Source organism: Trichogramma pretiosum, unplaced genomic scaffold (genome assembly GCF_000599845.2).
Source record: "Trichogramma pretiosum strain Unisexual culture from Peru unplaced genomic scaffold, Tpre_2.0 scaffold66, whole genome shotgun sequence".
Taxonomy (NCBI): Eukaryota; Metazoa; Arthropoda; class Insecta; order Hymenoptera; family Trichogrammatidae; genus Trichogramma; species Trichogramma pretiosum.
In genome coordinates this window covers 526,156-545,314 of record NW_019640802.1, presented here as the reverse complement: position 1 = coordinate 545,314, position 19,159 = coordinate 526,156, and the positions used below count along the sequence as shown (strand labels likewise).

At 41.9% G+C, this 19,159-nt stretch overlaps 3 protein-coding genes across 3 annotated transcripts; 1 reads left to right on the top strand and 2 right to left on the bottom strand.

Moving 5' to 3' along the window:
* Positions 1 to 1,337: 1,337 nt before the first annotated feature.
* Positions 1,338 to 9,529, bottom strand: LOC106657230. Its single transcript, XM_014378621.2, has 4 exons — positions 9,397 to 9,529; positions 4,049 to 4,259; positions 2,174 to 2,755; positions 1,338 to 1,891 (listed from the first exon to the last, which is right to left on the bottom strand). Exons 1-4 carry the CDS (start codon positions 9,406 to 9,408, stop codon positions 1,449 to 1,451), a joined length of 1,248 nt encoding a protein of 415 aa, XP_014234107.1. The 5' UTR covers positions 9,409 to 9,529; the 3' UTR covers positions 1,338 to 1,448.
* On the top strand, positions 6,770 to 7,751 carry LOC111693652 (transcriptional repressor CTCF-like). Its single transcript, XM_023458922.1, has 2 exons — positions 6,770 to 7,002; positions 7,083 to 7,751. The coding sequence occupies exons 1-2, from the start codon at positions 6,853 to 6,855 to the stop codon at positions 7,743 to 7,745; spliced, it is 813 nt and encodes a 270-aa protein (XP_023314690.1). The 5' UTR covers positions 6,770 to 6,852; the 3' UTR covers positions 7,746 to 7,751.
* A 1,468-nt stretch (positions 9,530 to 10,997) lies between the features above and the next one.
* Positions 10,998 to 12,079, bottom strand: LOC106657202 (tetra-peptide repeat homeobox protein 1-like). Its single transcript, XM_023459149.1, has 2 exons — positions 11,752 to 12,079; positions 10,998 to 11,667 (listed from the first exon to the last, which is right to left on the bottom strand). Exons 1-2 carry the CDS (start codon positions 12,077 to 12,079, stop codon positions 11,525 to 11,527), a joined length of 471 nt encoding a protein of 156 aa, XP_023314917.1. The 3' UTR covers positions 10,998 to 11,524.
* Positions 12,080 to 19,159: the final 7,080 nt, after the last annotated feature.

Sequence of the window (19,159 nt, the reverse complement as noted above, 5' to 3'; positions counted from 1 at the left end):
AGTGAGCACGTATGTATACACATACGTATGTGTGTATTTTTTCTCATAGTTATAAGCGGCAGCGTACTCGTATATCTCGTTATTATTATGAGAAAAGTGACGGGTAATACTTATACATTATCTCGTATTATTATTTTTCCTTCTTTTTCGCCTTAATAACTTATAAATCGAAAGTGATTTTCTTCGACGTCGTTTCAATTGTACGCGCGCCTTTGTTTTATCATCTCGTATACGTATACTGCGTACGGCTGCAGCATCATGCAGCACGAATACACTTATATGTTATACCCAACGCAACATACAAGCGCACGTATAAACATTTTTGCTCTATGCGCGACACACAACACGACACGGCTGGAAAATTTTTCATTCAAAGTTTTGCGCGAGCTACTGCTGCTGTACAAGATGCAGGCGGGAGAGCGAGAGTAAATAAGTATTTAGCTCGAAACATCGGCACCTGACTTTGGCACTTTAGTTCGAGGGGGTGTTGGCTTGGCTTTTTCGGCTGCAGAGGAAAAAAAAAGTTGTACACACCATTCACGGGAGTTACACTTCATGCGCTCGAATTTTCCTTCGAAGAAAACTTTCTCATTACGTATGAAAATATCGAAGTTACTCAAGAAAGTCTGCTGCTACTGTTGCTGCGTCTATATATACGTATGTCGTCATGCTAGTCGTAGTCGTCGTCGTTGTGTAGAAAATACATAGGTACGAAGCTGCTGCTGCTGCTGTGTTGCACCTTGCGTATGTACCTACGTGTATGTATATAATAAACCCTTTTTCGGGCGCGGCGGCGTCTCGGCAGCCTTAACAGCAGCTACAGTGAACATAGCCGTGTACAATGTATGCATCTTAAGTAAGCTAGAAAACTCCCACTATACGTGTACGTGTACGAAGGTGGAAGTTCTGAACCGCGGCTTAAACATATATAGGTGGTGCAGCAGCGGCATCTCGGCGTGAAACAAAAAATAAATATTCCATAAGGTTTATATATATAAGCAAGGTGAATAGGACGACGCCGGGCCCAAGGTATGGGGGGAAGATTCGAATAAAGTTTTCGACGACGCGTGAGCGTGTGTGTGTCGCCCATATACATGCCGAGAAATGCTAAAGTGCTCTCTCTATTACGACGAGTTATCGACGTTTTTTTGCCGTCGTTGTGCAGGTATACTCGAGATAAAAACCCTTCGCTTGCATATACTTATATTTAGCTGTACGTATACGCAAAGGATGATGGTAATGCATTGAAGTAGCTACTTGCGATGACATAAGCATTTCGTATAACGAGAATTTTCATCTATTTTTGGTACAAGCTCCAATAAAAAAAAACGCAAGAGTAATTTTCATTCGATTTTTATTATAGGCTTTTTAAAAGCCTCTCTTTTTTCAAACTTAAATCTACACGTATGGTATATCAGCGAAAAATTTGATACAAAGTTTCTTCGTTTTCAAGGGTAGTAGAATCTCTTGGAAGCCCAATGATCGTCCGAGTGCGACGAGGACGAGGCCGAGGCGTGAGCCGACGACGACGACGACGAGGACGAGCTGTGGCTGCTGACTCCGGCGGGTCCCGCACTCACCAGCAGAGCCCCGCTGACGGGCGACGTGTGAGCGATGACACGCTGAGGTCCCGAGTACGACACGAGGTGCTGAAGATGATGACCGCCCGAGGATGGACCGGAGAGGGTGATGACCGGTCGGCCGTGAACCGTGGACACGTGGACGGGTCCGTGGCGCAGACCGGCCTCGGCGATGGCGCGCACCGCCGCCGAAGCGGAGAGACCCGCCACGGCTGGGTCGCAGACCACTTCCAGCTGATTTTGCGGGGGAGAATGATGATAGTGCGTCTGGTGATGATGGGCGACGTACCTCGGTGGCTCGTGGATTATTTCTGCGGAGAACGGGGGGGTGGGTTAGCCTATAAACTACGGTTATTGTCGCGGAGCTGGCTTGCAGAGTTAAGATGTTTTAATCGTTATATCGTTTATTTACACAAAAAATGGGTTACGTCGCAGCAGCGGCAGCAGTGGTTTGAGTATCAGCAACAGCAACAGCGGTAGATATATGGTAGATAGCAGCGTCGCTCCGGCTCAGAGCAGGTAGTTATACAGCGGGTTATTCAAACATAGCCTAAAGCACGCGGCGATATCGGCAACGTATCTGTTCACGGAACCTTTGTAGTAGACGGTCTTTGGTGGCGACTGTATGTAGATCGGCTGGGTGACCACGTGGTTCTGGTGGTGCTCCTCCTTGTGAGCCTCCGAGTGGGCCTGCGAGTCCGAGTGCGAGCTGTGATGACTGCTGACCTCGACGCCGCCGCCGCCACCGGTGCAGTCGTCGTCGTGATGATGGTGAGCAGCTCCGACGATGCTGGAGCCCGTCGATTTGGCTCCGATCACCGTAGCGCCGCGATCCACGGGGCCGACGATGGTAGCTCCGCGATCGACCGGGCCGACGATTTGGGCGCCGCCGTCCGTGGGTCCGACGATGCTGGCACCGCCGTGGGTCGGGCCGATGATGGTGGCCGGGCCGTGGGCCGGGGCGATGATCCTGCCACCGCCGGGACCCACGATCGTGGCGCCGCCCGCGTTAGGGCCGACCACCTGGGCGCCACCGCTGGACGGGCCGATGATGGCTGCTCCGCCGGAATTCGGCCCGATGACTCGGGCTCCTCCGTCGGTCGGGCCGACCACCGCGACCGAGCCTTGCTGAGGTCCCTGCACCAGTACCGGACCTTGCGAGGGTCCTATCACAGCTGGAACAATGCAGGGGTAATAACGGTTGAGAATTTTAAAACGTTTTATTGACTAACACTACTTCATTTATAGAATTATTGTTACTTTTCCTATTGCAGATTTACGGATTCAAGTACTCGACATCTACTGGTAAATGCTGTCTTCAATTATGATTGAATGTTTATACTTTTTTGAACGTTAAAATTTACGTATGTTATGGCATTGTCAAACATTTTCTCCACGTGGGTAAATTCAATTGCATTTGAAATCATGAAAACTAAGCGTACTTAAATTCAAGTAGTTTTTCGTAAATAATCATTTAACATGAATTTTACATTGAATTTAATGTAAAAAATCTTGAAATTTTATTCAACTGATATCAATTGTAAATTTTTCGCGAAAAAGTAGATTCATGCAGACGAAGGAAACTAACTTTCTCCACCTTTAAAATAATTTTCGTGAAGTTTTTTTTCATTTTCTATATTTTAAATGTAGAATGTCGATTTGATTAATTTATTAGTTTTATTTGTATAAACATCATGCATCGTTACAGTATGGCCTCGGAATTAAATCTAAATTTACTGCATATGTTACTAAGAACTATTTTGGTTTTCAAAAAAATGTTGCAAAATAAGAACAAAGATGTAAAAAGTGATTGGGTACATACATCCACTGCATCCACTGACTTATAAAATTATTTTGACTTGCCACTCGCAGATTTCCCAATAAAGGTACTTGCCATCTAGTGGTGAAGGCTGGCTCTAATTACACTGAAAAAAATCTTAGGTGCGATCAAAAGTTGCACATCAAAAGTCGACAGTTGGATCAGAAACAGCCACTTTGCTGCCACAGCAAAATAATTCTGCAAAATTTAGCAGCGAAATATAGTCCAATAATTTTGTTGTGGCAGCAAAGTAGCCGTTTCTGATACAGCTGCCCATTTTTCATGGATTCGCCCCTAATATTTTTTTCAGTATTTGAATACATTTTTATAATCTTTTGTACAATTACTTTTATACAAAAACTAAATCAGTACTAAAGCATTAATTTTCCATCAAAATGTTTAAATTTGAAAAAAGAGTTAAATCTCTTTTTTTAAGTTTTTTTTATTAAAATGAGCGCATGTGATTTCCTTTTCATACATTTTTTGTACTTTCAGTACTAACGCATTTATTTTCGACGAAGATTTCATGTAAAAGCGTAACCTTTGATAAAATTCATCATCGATCACTAAAACTTAAAGTTTAATTTTACATTGATTCTGGGTTGAATCTAAATTTTTTTTTCAATAGCGCAGTAAAAAAAATACATACCACTGGGCAGCTGATTGGGGCCCGCGACAACGATCGGATGCCTCGCCAGAGTGCCGACGACGTATCCATCCTGACGATGGAGATGGGACGCGTGGTCACCGTTGACGATCACCGCGCCATCGTGCGACGACGACGACGAGCCGCCGTGATGATAGGGCCAGACACTAGCCTGCGTGCCCCAGGCCAGCAGCAGCACGCCCGACAATATTGGCTGCAAATCATAAGAGAATATCTCACTCGCAAAGTATTCGTCGTTTATCCGGCGAACTAAGCGGTACTTTCTCTCTCTCGCGAGCATAGACGCACTCGCTCGTTGTTTCTCTTCGTTCATAGTAACGCACCGTGACATTAAACCACGCGTATCTTCCCTCGAAGGCATTCGTCGCGTGCGGCTTATCGCATACTTGGCTGTTTGCTTATTTACTAACTGTGGGATCGTAAACTAACTAACGCGGCACAAGCTATGCATACCCATTAGTCCTACAAGTATCATTATACGCTTGACAGTGCAGCGGAGCGCGACGAGGCTCAACTATTTGTTGCACCTTTATTTTTTCTTCGTTCGACGCCGCGCTGTAACAATGAGCTGTGTACAATAATATAACGTAATTGCATTTTGATGAATCCATAAGCGACGTACGATGTATCGACGTAATGCAACCGAAGGTTTATAAAGTTTACTTTTCACATGGTTATTCGAGATATAGTTTCGAATCGTATCGCTCGTACGATGTAGGACTTCTCTCACGATTTATAAAAGCTCATCCTCGCAATTACTAATATAACATAATGATAATTTCTCAGGGAACATCTCTGCCATTTAGCATTGTGCGTGTGTAGGTATGTAAACAACCTTGACAGCGCAGCGCGAGGAGACTACATACATCTACGCTCATTAAAATGGAAACGCGAAATGCGCGAGTAAGCACTCGCACACGTTACAATTGCGCGCAAAAGCTAATCACTCGTACGGATTTCGGCAACATGAATCGTCGGTACAATAATTTCATCCCCCTCGTACCGTACTGCATTCGCCTCTAATAGTAACGCATTTACTCGCGGTGGTATACGCGTGCCATGTCGCGAGTATAATGCCTAATCTGCGCGACGACGACGACGACGTCTGCGAAAATTTGCATAACACGGTTATATAAGAGAGACAGCTACGCAGCAGAGAGCTGTATACGCCCCCGCGCGCGCGAGATTGACTTTTCTTATGGGTCTGTAGCTGCGCGCGCTCGAGACTTATGCTTTTACACGCGTGACAGTTGTCGTCGCGTGGGTGCGCGCAGCAACAGCAGCAGTCTCTATAGCTATTTTCTACGTACTAAATACCGTGGCTAAGGTATCTTTTTTACGGCTTGAGTATGCGCGCGTCTCATATGTTTGCCATTGTGTGTGCAGCGCATATTATTATTATATAGGCAAAAGTTACTCGTCCGAAATTCCTTGACACGACGTTGCACCTCTGAATTTATAATATAATCGATATAGGTATATAACTAACGAGAGCCGTGGCTGTATCACGTCTCGATGTCGCGTTAGTTATAATCAGCCGCAAGCTTGATAATTCGCGTGAGCTACCGGTCGCTCTCCCTCCCTCCCCTTCTTAACTATGCGCTGATTAAATCGAACGTATAAGTTAATGCGCTACCGCAAGCTCGACTATGTAATGTATATATCCGAGAGCGATGGATAATTCGTTCATTAGCATAGATTATGTATATGGGTGCATAGGTGGCTAAGTGCGTTCGATCCGACCAACGATGAATCCATCGATGGGCCAGCCAAACGGGTTCATGACTTTTATGGTATATTAGCAATTGTATTAAAGAATCGTCAAAATTCCCAGGGAAAATAGCGATTCGAATTTTTGTTGAATAACGCGAGAACACAACAATTTTTGTTAGGTATTTTTGTTTAATATTTTTTTATTATTGTTTATTATTTTTGTTTGCAATAAGATTACATCGATTATAAGAAAAACACCATAAGGTATCGAAAAATGACACTTAAATTGAGATTTCGCTATTAAAATTCAGATATTACGTTTGGGTTAATTTAGAATTTTTCGCACAACTTTAGTATTCTAAATATTGCAATAATTTTATAGTTATTTAAAATGTTTAAAATTCTTTATCGATTTTTAACGCTTTTATAGTATAATATTTTCCTGTCAAATTGATCGTGGTCGAGTAAAAAATTTAAGTTTCGTAAAAACTAAAAATTACTATGTTTCTAACATCCGAGTGATATACTCAAAAATGCTCATAAAAATGCTACTTCTCTGCAAAGCATTTTTTACAATGTACCTTTATGAAATTTGCTATTAACATTTTGCTAATTTCTCACTTTTTTATAATGACAAATCATTGATAAAAAATTGTTACTATTCATCGGGCATGAGATACATAATGTTATTCCTTTATTGATAAAATCATAATGACTTTATTTTGAAACTGATTATTTCAAAAATTCGTTCACATCATTTGTAAATAACATTGAATTGAAGTTAAATTACATAGAAAAACTGGTCAGTATCAATGTCTTCGTTCAAATTTTTACGTCTTGCATCTCATTCATGACCTCTTTGTGAATTCATCGATACGACGTTTTGCGGTGTATGCGATAGCGCTGCGATACATAAAAATTCAGTACTGAGTTGATAGCACATAACCTGAACTTTGAGCATAGTCACAGTTTTTCAAAATATTGCGAGCAGAGCAGTCTTCCTTAGTTTTTTAGTATAGTCATTTCGATAGGCACAGAAAGATTAATTGGTCAGAAAATTAACAGTGAGAATTATGGAATTCAGCGATATAGTTAATTGGGCTTGTGTAAAAGTTAAAGAAGAACGTAGAGATGGGCCACTGTCTGAGAATAACCGTGAAGTAATTGACGAGAAACCCGATCTTCAAAACTTCCAGCTCTTACCATCTCTACGAGAAAATTCAGTAAGTGTTGATGATCATATATAACTCACTTTGTAGTTGTTTTTTGATAAATTATTTCTCATGGATGTAATTTTTTACAGAACTATACCTTTCGAAAATGTGACGTCAATCATAAAAATGAACTTGACGGCGAAGTGGAAATAGTTGTTGAATGTGAAGACGTCAAACTCAATATTAATTTATTAACAGTTGAGAAATTTGACGATAATTTTTCAAATTACCTGCAGGATATGAAATATAACCAAGATTATGAAACTCAAAACATAATTAAAATGAAAACCACAGAAAAAGTGCAACAGGAATTTTTTCGTGACGTCGTGGAATCGAATGTGAATAACGCCTGCAAAATTACCGAACAAATTAAAGAAAGAAAAATTACTAAAAAACGTAACGACGAACATAACCTCAAAACAAATGTGGGTGCAACTATGCAAAACAATACCTTCCATACATGTGATACTTGCGGAAAAAATTGCTCGACCAAGGGTACTCTGGATAGGCATGTCAAATCATTACATCATTGTATTACCCACTCATGTGATTTATGCGTAAAGTCATACGCAACCAAGCGGAGTCTCAAGAACCACATCGATAAGGCTCATCATGGTATCGCACATACATGTAATATATGCACGAAGACATTCAAGCAAAAATGTTATCTCAAAATCCACATTCGGTACATAATGGTGTCAGACATGCATGCGATACATGCGGAAAGAAGTTTTCATGGAAGATTGAACTAAAAAATCATATCGATACGGCGCATAATGGTGTCATACATATATGTGATATATGCCAAAAGACATTCACCCAGAAGAGTAGTCTCAAATCTCACATCGATTCGGTTCATAGTAAAATCACACAAGCATGCCATATTTGCGGAAAGTCATACGCACGAACAGATCATCTCAAAGTCCACATTGATTCGGTGCACCACGGTATCACACTTACATGTGATATATGCCAAAAGACATTCACAAGAAAGGATAATCTCAAAAGCCATATCAAAGTAATGCACAATGGTGTCACACATGCGTGCGATACATGCGGAAAGAAGTTTTCATGGAAGATTGAACTAAAAAATCATATCGATACGGTACATAATGGTGTCAGACATGCATGCGATACATGCGGAAAGAAGTTTTCATGGGAAGCTGATCTCAAAAAACACATCGATTGGGTACATAATAAAATCATGAATAATGTAATATTTGCGAAAAGAAATGCACAAAGAAAAGTAGTCTTAAAACCCACATAGATTCGATGCATAATGGTGTCACCCACTTATGTCATATATGCGGAAAATCTTTTTTACATAAATGTACTCTAAAAATTCATATTGATTCGATGCACAATAATATCAAACATACATGCGATGAATGCCAAAAGAGATTCACCTATGAGTATACTCTTGAAATGCACATTGATCAAGTTCAGAATGGTACTATACAAGCATGCCATATTTGTGGAAAGACATTCTCACAGAAAAGGAGTCTTAAAATCCACGTCGAAACAGTTCATAATGGTGTCAGATATGCGTGTAATACTTGTGGAAAGAAATTCACAACAAAAAGAAATCTTAAAGTTCACATTGATTCGATGCATTGCTCACGTGTTACAACCTCATAAACGTAAAAAATTCAAAGCATAATTTGTAAAAATATTTTGAAAAAGTTTATTTGTGTAATAATATGATAATTCATCCAATGTTATTTCAATATGTTAAAACAATCTGTAGGTTTCGAAAATCAATAAATTTTTGGAGAAAATCAAAGCGCGTCATTAATTGTAGAGCTTTCAGCAAATCTCGAATACTGCAAGCTTTTTCTCGTTTCACTTACTTACTGTGGAAACTGAATTCAAATCTGTTTACGCTTTATGGCAAACCAATTTTTTTAAGATAATTTTTGAGTGTATGCTACGATTACTATGTATTTAGTGACTTTTTTTCTTAGTATAGTTTAACATTCACTTTAAACGGTATTATTTATGGTATAATTTTTTTTCAACCCTTGTCGATTTATTTTTTAAAAATCCGATATCCTAAAATCAAAAAAAGAGTCCCAGAAGAATTTCGTATGATTTCGTCATTGTCAATCTTGGATTCAGTATGAGTCATATTTATGGGAAAACTCGATTTTTCGTCCTCTCGAATAGCCGCATTAAAAATACCTATCAAAATCTCCATTGTTCACGCATTTTTCCATATTACCGGTACCACAGTGAACGATTAACAACTAGGCGCGTCCAACGACAAAAAAATCAATCGCGATTTTAGTATCACAAAAATGCACACAGCTATGTATCCTTTGAAATACTTTTCACCCACACACCCACACACAAAAACAGAACTAGAGCGACACTGTTAACGGGAAGCACGAGGGGCACACTTACCGAAATATACATGATTCAAGCACAAGCACTGCAAGTTCGACGAGATAGTACAAAAAAAAGGGTTACAAAAGGCGCGCGTTTAGCCGATCATCGTTGTCGACTTGCCTCGCGAGGACTGATCATCTCTCTTCCGAAGCCCAATCTTTTTATAATATACCCACCCGCGTATTCATCAAGAGAAGAATAAATAATAATGTCTTCGCCACCACGCCTCGTTGAATCTCTCTGCTGCCACTGCTGCTGCTGATGCTGACGCATTATGAGAAGCTAGAGTGAGAGAGATGCAAAAACGAGGACGTCGCTCGACACAGTGGCTCAATAAAAAAAAAAAAAAAACATAATAAAAGAAACAACATCTCACAACACGCAAACAGACGCGAGAAAGAGAGAGAGAGAGAGACGCTTTGGACACTATATGACTATTCCTAACACCTACTAACAGGCTATACATTATTACGATGCGGTGGCGCTTAACGAGCTTATTATGTTGTGTGTGCGCGCGCGCCAGAATCGTCCATTTTAATGCGTAAGGAATCGCACACTTCCGATACGCGACGACGATCCATTCGCATTCGTATTATAGGCGCGAGTGTATATAGAGAAATAAAATACGACGACTTCCGATGCTACCCTCGATTAATATGTATGAATATGTGTGCTCTTAATATTTTTTTTTCCATTTTTATGGTCGACACGCGTGATTTTTATGTAATATAGTCGCGTATAATACATATTCGATGTACATATAGGCGTTAGACGATGACGACGATGACGTGTGTCCTTCGCTCGCGCAGACGCGACTTTATTTAACTTGACTTTGCGAGATCTCGCGCGAGCGGAAGCCCACGCAGTTTCGCCGACTATGGCAATCTCCTTTTTTATGGGGAACTATGATGGGCGTAACCCAGTGGAATAATAATTGGACGCATAGGTTTAGCGGAGTAGCCTTGCGTCGTGTGCAACGCATATCGTCATTTTCCTTTAATAACTCTCGGGCCCCGGTGTCGCGTATATAATAGTCATCATCATGGAAAAACGATGTGTGAGGAAAGACTCATCAACGTGATCTATTATGTACACAATGTTGACGAGTAACAAATCGATTTACAAATTTGGTGACACGACTCGATTATTCTTATTTATAGGCCTGTACGCGGGATCGGAAAAATTTTCTATAATCGCAAACATTATCAGTGGTGTATGAACTCAAGAATCGCTTTAATTCATTGAAACCGATCGCACGATATTATGGTATTTGTGGCTTTTATCCCGCGAGTATATCCAGTGATGAAATTACAAAAATGCACAAGAGTACAGCGAACTGCACTTATTGACTGGCGGATCGCGAGATACATTATTATATACGCGTCGACGCGCGACCAAAGTGTCGAAATACCTTTTTGCGTGTGGCAATTAATGCTCTTTATACGATTCGTCTTCTGCATTGAATTTATATATTTTGATGAATTTTATACGTGTGGGAAATAAAAAGTCAATCGTATTATTTTTTTTTATGAAACAGTAATGCATTTTTTATTGTTCGTGCATAAAAAAGTGTATTTGCAAATGGATTATACAATATGGGATGGTAAAGAGTTTTTCTGCATTTGATTTGTACATATGAACAGGTGTGTTTGTGTGTATACAAAATTGTGTGTAGGAGGCACGGGTGTGAAAAAATAGAGAGAGAAATATAATAGGATAGGTAGACACACCGACGAAGGTGTATCACATAGGAATACAGGACAAAATTTTTTTTGTCGAAGAGGCAGGAGGAAACGAAGAAAACATAATAGAGAAGGAAACAAACAGACGCAGAGATACAGTAATAATAATAATTATAATAAATATATGGAGATCGTATAGCTAACAGCTGCAGTTATTCACTCTCATTCGGTCGACATACATCAAATGAATTGATTTTTTTCTATGAAAAAAAATGAACACGCGCACGGATAAATTGGGCGCGCGTCGATGAGATTTGACATGGTGGCATTCGTAACTATTAGACATTATGGCAGCGATAAGACGACGATCGCACCCTCTCCCCTCGCAAAGAAGAGAAGAGGATGGGTTGTTGTTCAATGGCAATTGTTGGCAGTTGTTGTTGAGGTATGATACACCAAATTTACCAGAGTCCGTTGATCAGACCGGGCACGGGCAGACCGGCGCGGATCACGCCAGCTGGGCCGGCGATCAGGGCACCCGGGGCGATGGGGCCGGCGAGGTGAGCCGGGCCGACGATGGGACCGCCCAACACAGCTCCGTGTCCTATAATTACAATTATAAAATAAAATAAGTCGTATTCTTTCATGTCGATCTTTAAATAAAATAAAAAATGAAACTTACCAAGACCAAGAGGGCCGAGAGGTCCGAGTCCGAGGGGTCCCAGACCGAGAGGTGCGTATCCGTGTCCGACGATGGCGGTACCGGCGCTGACGCTGGGAATGATGGCCGAGGGTCCGGCCACGGCACCGCTGACCACGGCACCGAGATCGACGGCACCGGACAGACGGGACGGGCCCACCACTGGGCCAGCGAGGGCCGACGGGCCGTTGGACGGTCCCACGAGGCTGTTGGGTCCGGTGGCTGGGCCGGCCAGGGCGATGCCGTGTCCGAGGAGCGACGGGGCCGCGGAGGCCACCGACAGGCAGGCGAGAAGCAGAGCTGCGACAGTCTTCATCTTTGAACGAGTGTTGGGTGCTTGCTTGGTTGAGCTGAGAAGCTGAACTGAACTGTTATTGACGAATTAACGGTAGATCGGTCGAGCTTATATACCCGCCGAGATGGCTGGCACTTTTGGCTCACGCAATAATCAGCGACCTTTGCACATGCACCAAGTTTAGCGCTAGGCTGCATGAGCAACCCCTGCCCCTGGGCGGAGCAACGAAGGCTGGTGCAGCACACGCATTCTCTGCGTGCACAGCAGCAGCAGCGCAACGAACGATTAGCTATCGCGCGCAGGAGAGCAGCGGATAGCAATATAGGCAGGCATGCTTGCGCCAACGTGTATAAGAGAGAGAGAGAGATAGATACGCCTTTGTCAGCGAAACGAGCTTGCAAACTCGATGTCGTCGGCGTGCTGGCGGGCTATGTCTTGGCTGTGCTACCTGCAGATCTCGGCACTTTTTTTCCTCGTAGCACGTGTTCGCGGGATGATCTTGTACGCCTTACAACACACCGCTGCCGCTGTGGCGTACCCGCGAAAATTGTCACTCTCGGATGGATTCGCTAGTGCGATTCGGCTCTTTCATCTTTCTTTTTTTGCCGCTGCGGCTGCACCATAGTGCTGAAATCCGAAAAATACGAACCCACCCCCGCGCGATCTCCAATATCGAGCTTCCAGCTTTTTGTAGCTCAAAAAGATCTCTCTCTCTCTGTTTTTTGGTGGATGTGCATTTTCTTTTTAGGATAGCATCATATGTATAACGTAGAAAGAGAGAAAGAGGGAGAGAAGGAAGGTCGCGTTCATGCGCCTGGCGCATGGTGGTGATTGCTCAAATGCACCGAGAAGCAGGGAATGATCGTAAGCGCAGGTAATGTTGCATCAGCGAATGCGATAACACATGCAACTTTGAACATATTCGGTAAAATCGTGACCTAGACTCCTAAAGTCGTAGACTCTTGAAATATAAGACGGTAATCTTTGTCATATGCCCAAAAGTACGAGATAATAATAATGAGTATAACAAACCGGACTCGCGCATAACGAAAGCTCTCGATCTTCGAGCTTGCGGTGATAAAAATCGAAATTTTTTTTCACCTCACGGCATCTTATTTTTACATCACCGTCACACCATATATTACGCGGACCCCTCGACTCGCAATGATTTATATTGCTTTGTGCATACACGCTCTTATTAAGCCGCGCGTAGATCTGCTCGAGTTAAAAGTTTATGTAATTTTGCGTGCGCAAGTGTTGTTGTACCCGCGAGAAGTAGTAGTAGTAGTAATAGTAGTAGTAACCGAACATTTTTCTAATCGATTAGGTCTATCGACAACTACACTGCACTGGTGCACACAGTCTGTATATCATGCCATGTATCCGCTCGAAAGAAAAATCCCGATATCGATGGTAGTGGCTGAATTTTGGGTTTCGAAAAAATTTCAAGCTCGTGCGGCGCATATAACTCGACTCTCGCTCGGGACACGAATAATGAATTATGTTTCGTTGGTCGGGCGCGTATAGATTCGATCGACGATAGATCGGTCGTCGTCGCTAGGGCATATGTAAGAAAAAATAACGACTGCGAGCTCGCGATACTTATCCCGAAATTCCATTGTTATTGTATCATCGGCTGCTGCTGCTGCTATATCAACACATATTTGTGTCTGTCTGTGTGCTTGCGCGCTATGCAAATATACGTGCAGAGCGCAGCCGCCCGCGAACTGCGCTCCGAATAATTGTCGTTTACGCGACTAATTTCAATTTCGAACGAACGGCTGCGCGGTTGACGTTGCCGCGTTGGAATTCTCGCTCGTTGTTTAGATCCCCCTCTATATTTGGTATGCGCATTGTACTCGTGTAAATATTCATTTAAATACCAATCAACGATTCGGTAGATTTTCATGTAAAACAAAAAAAAAATAATTAAAAATATTTTTCTCGATTAGCGCACAATCGATGAATGGGTGTGAAAAGTCGCGGCAACGCGCGTACGATTAGCAGCTTTACGGTAGTCGCGGGTATATAATAATAATATTGCTCACGCGTGTGCGCGCGCACACACACACATCTCACACATGTAACGCGCCTTTCTAATTTGCCTTATCTAAGTCAAACTATCTCTCTCGTTCGCTCGCGAGTGCGCCTTACAGTGTGAAGAAGGTCGAGAGCACGACATCGACCTGCATTATGCTTACAAATACACACACATTTACACACACGCACGTATGAAACTGAGCCCGAGCGAGGGAGGCGGGGGAGAAAGCGCGAGAAGAGGATGAATAATAATGCGCTGTAATAGCGGTGCGGTGCAAGTGTGCCTGGCAGCAGCTGCCACTGCTGCTGTGCGATTGTTGGCGGGCGCGAGAAGAGCCTGTGCAGCGACCTTGATTACATGTGTGCCGCTTGTTCAGTGCCGATCGTCGCAAGCTCGCGAGATCGCGAAACTTCGGAGCTACGCCGAGGTCGAGGTCGCGCAGCAGAGGATGATACCGCCACACTGAGAGAAGAGTACATCGAACGTGTGAGCATATAATGTAGGAAGGTACCGCCGCTGACGCAATCAGTGTGTGTGCAGGCATTAAAGATACATATACGCGTATACACAGACACACACCGAGCGAAGCTGCAATGGGAAAAACGAGTTTTGTTCTCTCTCTCTCTCTCTCGAGTTGTAGTATGGCCCACGTGGAGCTCGCGTGTATGTTGTTGTGACTTCGGCATGCACGATTGTATGTACCCTATCCTATACAACGACACCCATATAATGCACTCATGTTGTGCATATCATGCGCACGCACCATTGTGTCGGCGTATTTAATATCACGCGCGTACACAACGGTTTTGTCATTCTCCGATCTGCCGAGAGAGAGAGAGTAAGTCTTTCTTTATATGGATCAGTGGGTTCGCGCCAGCTTACACGTGCCACGCATGATACACGCATGCACGCAGCGATATACGTTTATGCAAATATCGAGCCGAGAGAGGTTTATTAGTGCGGTATCTTTTTTTAACTGCGTACTCATAGAGCAAAAAGACAAGTTCGCTTGTGTTATGGCTGGCAAGAGGGGGAGAAAGAGAAGTTATACGCGATTTGTTCGACATTTGTTCGGGTATACGAGCGAACTTGTACGACGGTAATTTTTAACTTATTGCGTCACTGTCGAAATTTTTATTTCTGTACACCCGAAAGCTTCGATTTTCGTAGAGTTAACAAAGAACTCGATTTTTTTAAATTTTCTATTCACATTATTAGCCTGTAAGAATGAATAATTTTTTTTTTTAAATAGCCATGACATCCTTCAAAAACTTTACACAAACACACTCAACTCGATATACTGACAATACTGGAAAGCACGCTTCGACTTATACAATTTTTTTCATTTTACTACTTGCAGATTTACAGATAAGAGAGTACTCGCCATCTAGTGGTGACGGTTGAATGTAATACGATCCTATTTAAAGTGATTGAAAATTGACGATCCGGTCATTTTTTACTAGAGCAAATATATATTTCATCCAGTTTGCAATAAACGATCAAAAAATATAATAAAAATAGAAGGAGTGAACTAAAGTACTATTGAGTGAACAATGAAAAAGTAGTATTTTAATAAAGAAATTATGAAGGTTTTTCAGTCTATGCTAAATGTGCTTCCACTATTGGGGATCTTGGAAAATATTACCGACGCCGAAGGGCCCATGTACACGATGTTTTTATCATTAAGAAAGCATCAAATCGAAGCAACTGGAAAATTAGCCGTGCAACAACGGCTTCTGTCTTATTTGTTATGTATGTGCATTGTTTCGCGTGTACGACAAAATCGATTACGATCTTGGGTTCAGTACACACACAAGCTTATTATTGGTACACGTCTACGCTTACAACCTAAAGCCACGGAGAGCGAGCCCGGGTACGCATACCCAGCGCGCCGTGAAATAAGCAGTCGCGCGGAAAACACAACAATTGACATTCAGACGTGCCTTCAAAAGCTACCACAAGAGACTTACGACGCTTTGATGTCTGGATAATCGTTTTCTTTTCTTTTTTCTTTTCCGCGTCGCTTCCTTGCTTGCTCGCGATCGTTGAATACTAATGCGCAGTTTTGGCTTGTGTTTTTTTTTTTTATTTTGGAGCAGACATCATCGGAGGAGAATCGAAAAGTGATCAATTTTGCGATTCATAATAAACGATATCAGGCCGATGAAGAATTTTATTTTATTTTTTCATAAACGAGAAAAAGGAAAGGTTGATTTTTCTTACCTCTAGATAGATTGTCGAGTCATTAATCATGCATTATATTTTGCACCACCTCGGCGCTCGACTGCCGCAACTAATATAGTAACCCGATGAACGACTGCATTTGTCAATATATTATACGCGCAGGTGTTGGTATACTCGTTCTCGCGATATGATGTACTAAAAGATTCGAATTTCATCAGCAATTATTACTTTTTGTTTAATAATGACGATGCTATTACAATTGTTGTTCGATCGTGTAATAGGCTCATAGTAGAGTAGTAGTACCTTATAAACAACGATTAATATTTTTTAATCTCTTCCTTTTCGTCATCGACGCGTTGTTTATATTCACCTTTGCCAATTATGGTTACGTTATTATTATTAAAAACGGCTTGATATAGCTCATCGATGCAGCCGCTGCTCTGTCAAAAGTTATGAAAAATGTATATTAATCCCACTACGGCTGCGCCGCGTCTACCCACCACACACTGGGTTAGTGGGGCTAGACTCTCTCTCTCTTTTTCTCTCTCCCGTTGACATATATATAAGCGCCGCTGCTGCTGTGCGCACAGGATCATTTGGTCTCTGTATCGAGCCAAGTGAGTATACACGAGCCTGTGTATATAGCGCGATTGTCTCTACGGGGATCCATAACGTATAGTTTTTATCATAGACGACTAACGTTTTTTTTGGCCTTACTAACTGATTAACAAAAGCCAGCTATTTTCAATTATATTTGCAAAGGTTTATACGCGTTGAAACTTCGGTTTATTTTACTGTAATTGTCGAACTTTTCTGCTATTCATTCTCTTTAAAACGAACTTTTCGATCTTCTTCGACGCGAATCCGAAAAGTTGAAAGAAAAAAAAATTAATTTCAGTAGAATGAGTATACGATTGCGTCAGGCACCTCGTTTTAACTCTTCGATCTCATTTCGCTGTCTTTTGTATGCTTTTGCTGCTTCATGTATTTGCACCGTGTTTTGAATTATCGCATCAATTTTTTCGAATAAATCCAAGCGTGAGATCAATGAAAATTCTATTTTTGTTGAGTTTTCATTTCGATGTCAATCAACATTTTACTTTTCATAATTTTTCTTGTTTTTTTTTTCAGTTACGGTTCGTTACCCCGCATGCAATCTTTCGATATTTCATACTGCGACGAGGTATATTTGTTTGCGAAGGGGAAATACACGATTAAAATGATTAAAATTCAACGATATATTTTTCCCCATTCAAAAGAGCTCCCGATATAATTCATGGCAATTCATAATTCAGCGAAAGTGATAAGAGAAAAATTGAGCACCTCGTTTTACATTTATTTTATACACACGGAGCAGAGCGGGGTCGCGGCTCGTCGGTGTCGGTGTGGCAAAAACGTATGATATATTAAATGCGCGAGAAAAGTGGCTTTTTCGTTGAGTGTACGTCTCTCTCGTCTGCATATCCAATGAATCTCTCTCTCTTTCTCAAAAGGTCTGCGTGCCATTGATAAATGATGAAGTGATGTAACTCTCTCTCGCTGTGTCTGCGTTAGTCTCTCGCGAAAGGAGTTGCTCGCGTATATACATACACAGCGTACGAGTATTATTTTCAAGCGAGATTTTTATTATCGTCTAGTTCCATTTTTGTCAATTATTTTTTCCTTGTTTTAAACGTTTATTTTCCTACCAAGAGAGGTGTATTGTCCGTTGCGATGTCGAAAGCAGCTGGAGCAGCAGCAATTGCCGTTTATCTTTTTAAAACGTCTATACGAGTATATAACGCTCGTTTCGACATTTACCTTTTCCTATATTATACTTGTACGATTGGCGGTGTACGTACACATGCTAATGTACTTATACACGCCGATCTTTTCTTTGTTCCAATATTTTTGCCGATAAACACCATACCGTTTCATTTTCCGAACCGAAATCACGAGAAAGAGATGCCATGAAAAATAAACTTATATTGATGCCCCACGAGTGCGGCATAATATGCATCGCGCAATAACCCACTCGTTGCTCGAATAAATTACAAAATGCTCGCGATATCCGATACTTGAGTGCGTCGTAATTCGATGCATATTCCACACGCAGCAGAGAGAAAGAAAAAAAAAGGAAAACTATTGCAATAATTAACAAGGCTCTCGCGCGCGCTTGCCCGTGTACCGGAAAAAAGCTCCTTGCGCGCGAGGCTGACCTTGTATCTAGCTATACGCGTAGTACATTTACTCGTTTATATACTATGTTGCTGGGTCAGAAGTATCTGCATATAATATAGAAAGAGAGACTTATATCTTCGATAATCGACCACACCTCACCTAGGGTGAATACAGACTAGCACACTAACACATACACACATGCGGGCATATCTCTTGACACAAAGAAAAGTCTGCTGCTGCTGCTGCGCGAGCCCGCATGATATAGGAAAATAATGCAATAAACCATAAAGTCTCTCTCTCTCTCTCTCTCTCTCTCTCTCAAGAGAGCCGTGTGTATAGAAAAAAAAAAATATTCGCGTATTATAAAAAGAAATTATTAACTCCAAGTCCGCGTTTGAAAACGATCTTATCTCAAGTTCGGAATGCCTTGCGGAGCTGCTCCAGCTTGAGCAGCTGCTGCTAAGCAGAGAAACAGAGAGAGAGAGAGAGAGAGAGAGAGAGAAAGAGATTGTCTGATTTATGGAGCAATTCCAGATGTATGTATAATATGAGCGAGCGGGGCAAAATAGTGCAAAACTATTCGCATACACGTTATATGCGTGCGTATACAGCGAGCCAGTGGCTCGTGCATTATACTTACCCATATATGCGGATAGGCAAATGAAGTGTATCGTAAGGACAATTGGCAGGTGCTCAAATTTTATAGCGAGTGGCAG

Bases quoted from the DNA above. Each gene is read 5' to 3' on its own strand.
- LOC106657230 (XM_014378621.2), bottom strand. The intron at 2,756-4,048 runs GTATGTATTTTT...GCATTGTTCCAG, and splicing joins CCCCAATCAGCTGCCCAGTG to CTGTGATAGGACCCTCGCAA. The intron at 1,892-2,173 runs GTTCCGTGAACA...CGTTCTCCGCAG, and splicing joins AAAGACCGTCTACTACAAAG to AAATAATCCACGAGCCACCG.
- LOC111693652 (XM_023458922.1), top strand. From the start codon at position 6,853: ATGGAATTCAGCGATATAGTTAATTGGGCTTGTGTAAAAGTTAAAGAA. The intron at 7,003-7,082 runs GTAAGTGTTGAT...AATTTTTTACAG, and splicing joins CATCTCTACGAGAAAATTCA to AACTATACCTTTCGAAAATG.
- LOC106657202 (XM_023459149.1), bottom strand. From the start codon at position 12,079: ATGAAGACTGTCGCAGCTCTGCTTCTCGCCTGCCTGTCGGTGGCCTCC. The intron at 11,668-11,751 runs GTCTTGGTAAGT...TTGTAATTATAG, and splicing joins CGGACCTCTCGGCCCTCTTG to GACACGGAGCTGTGTTGGGC.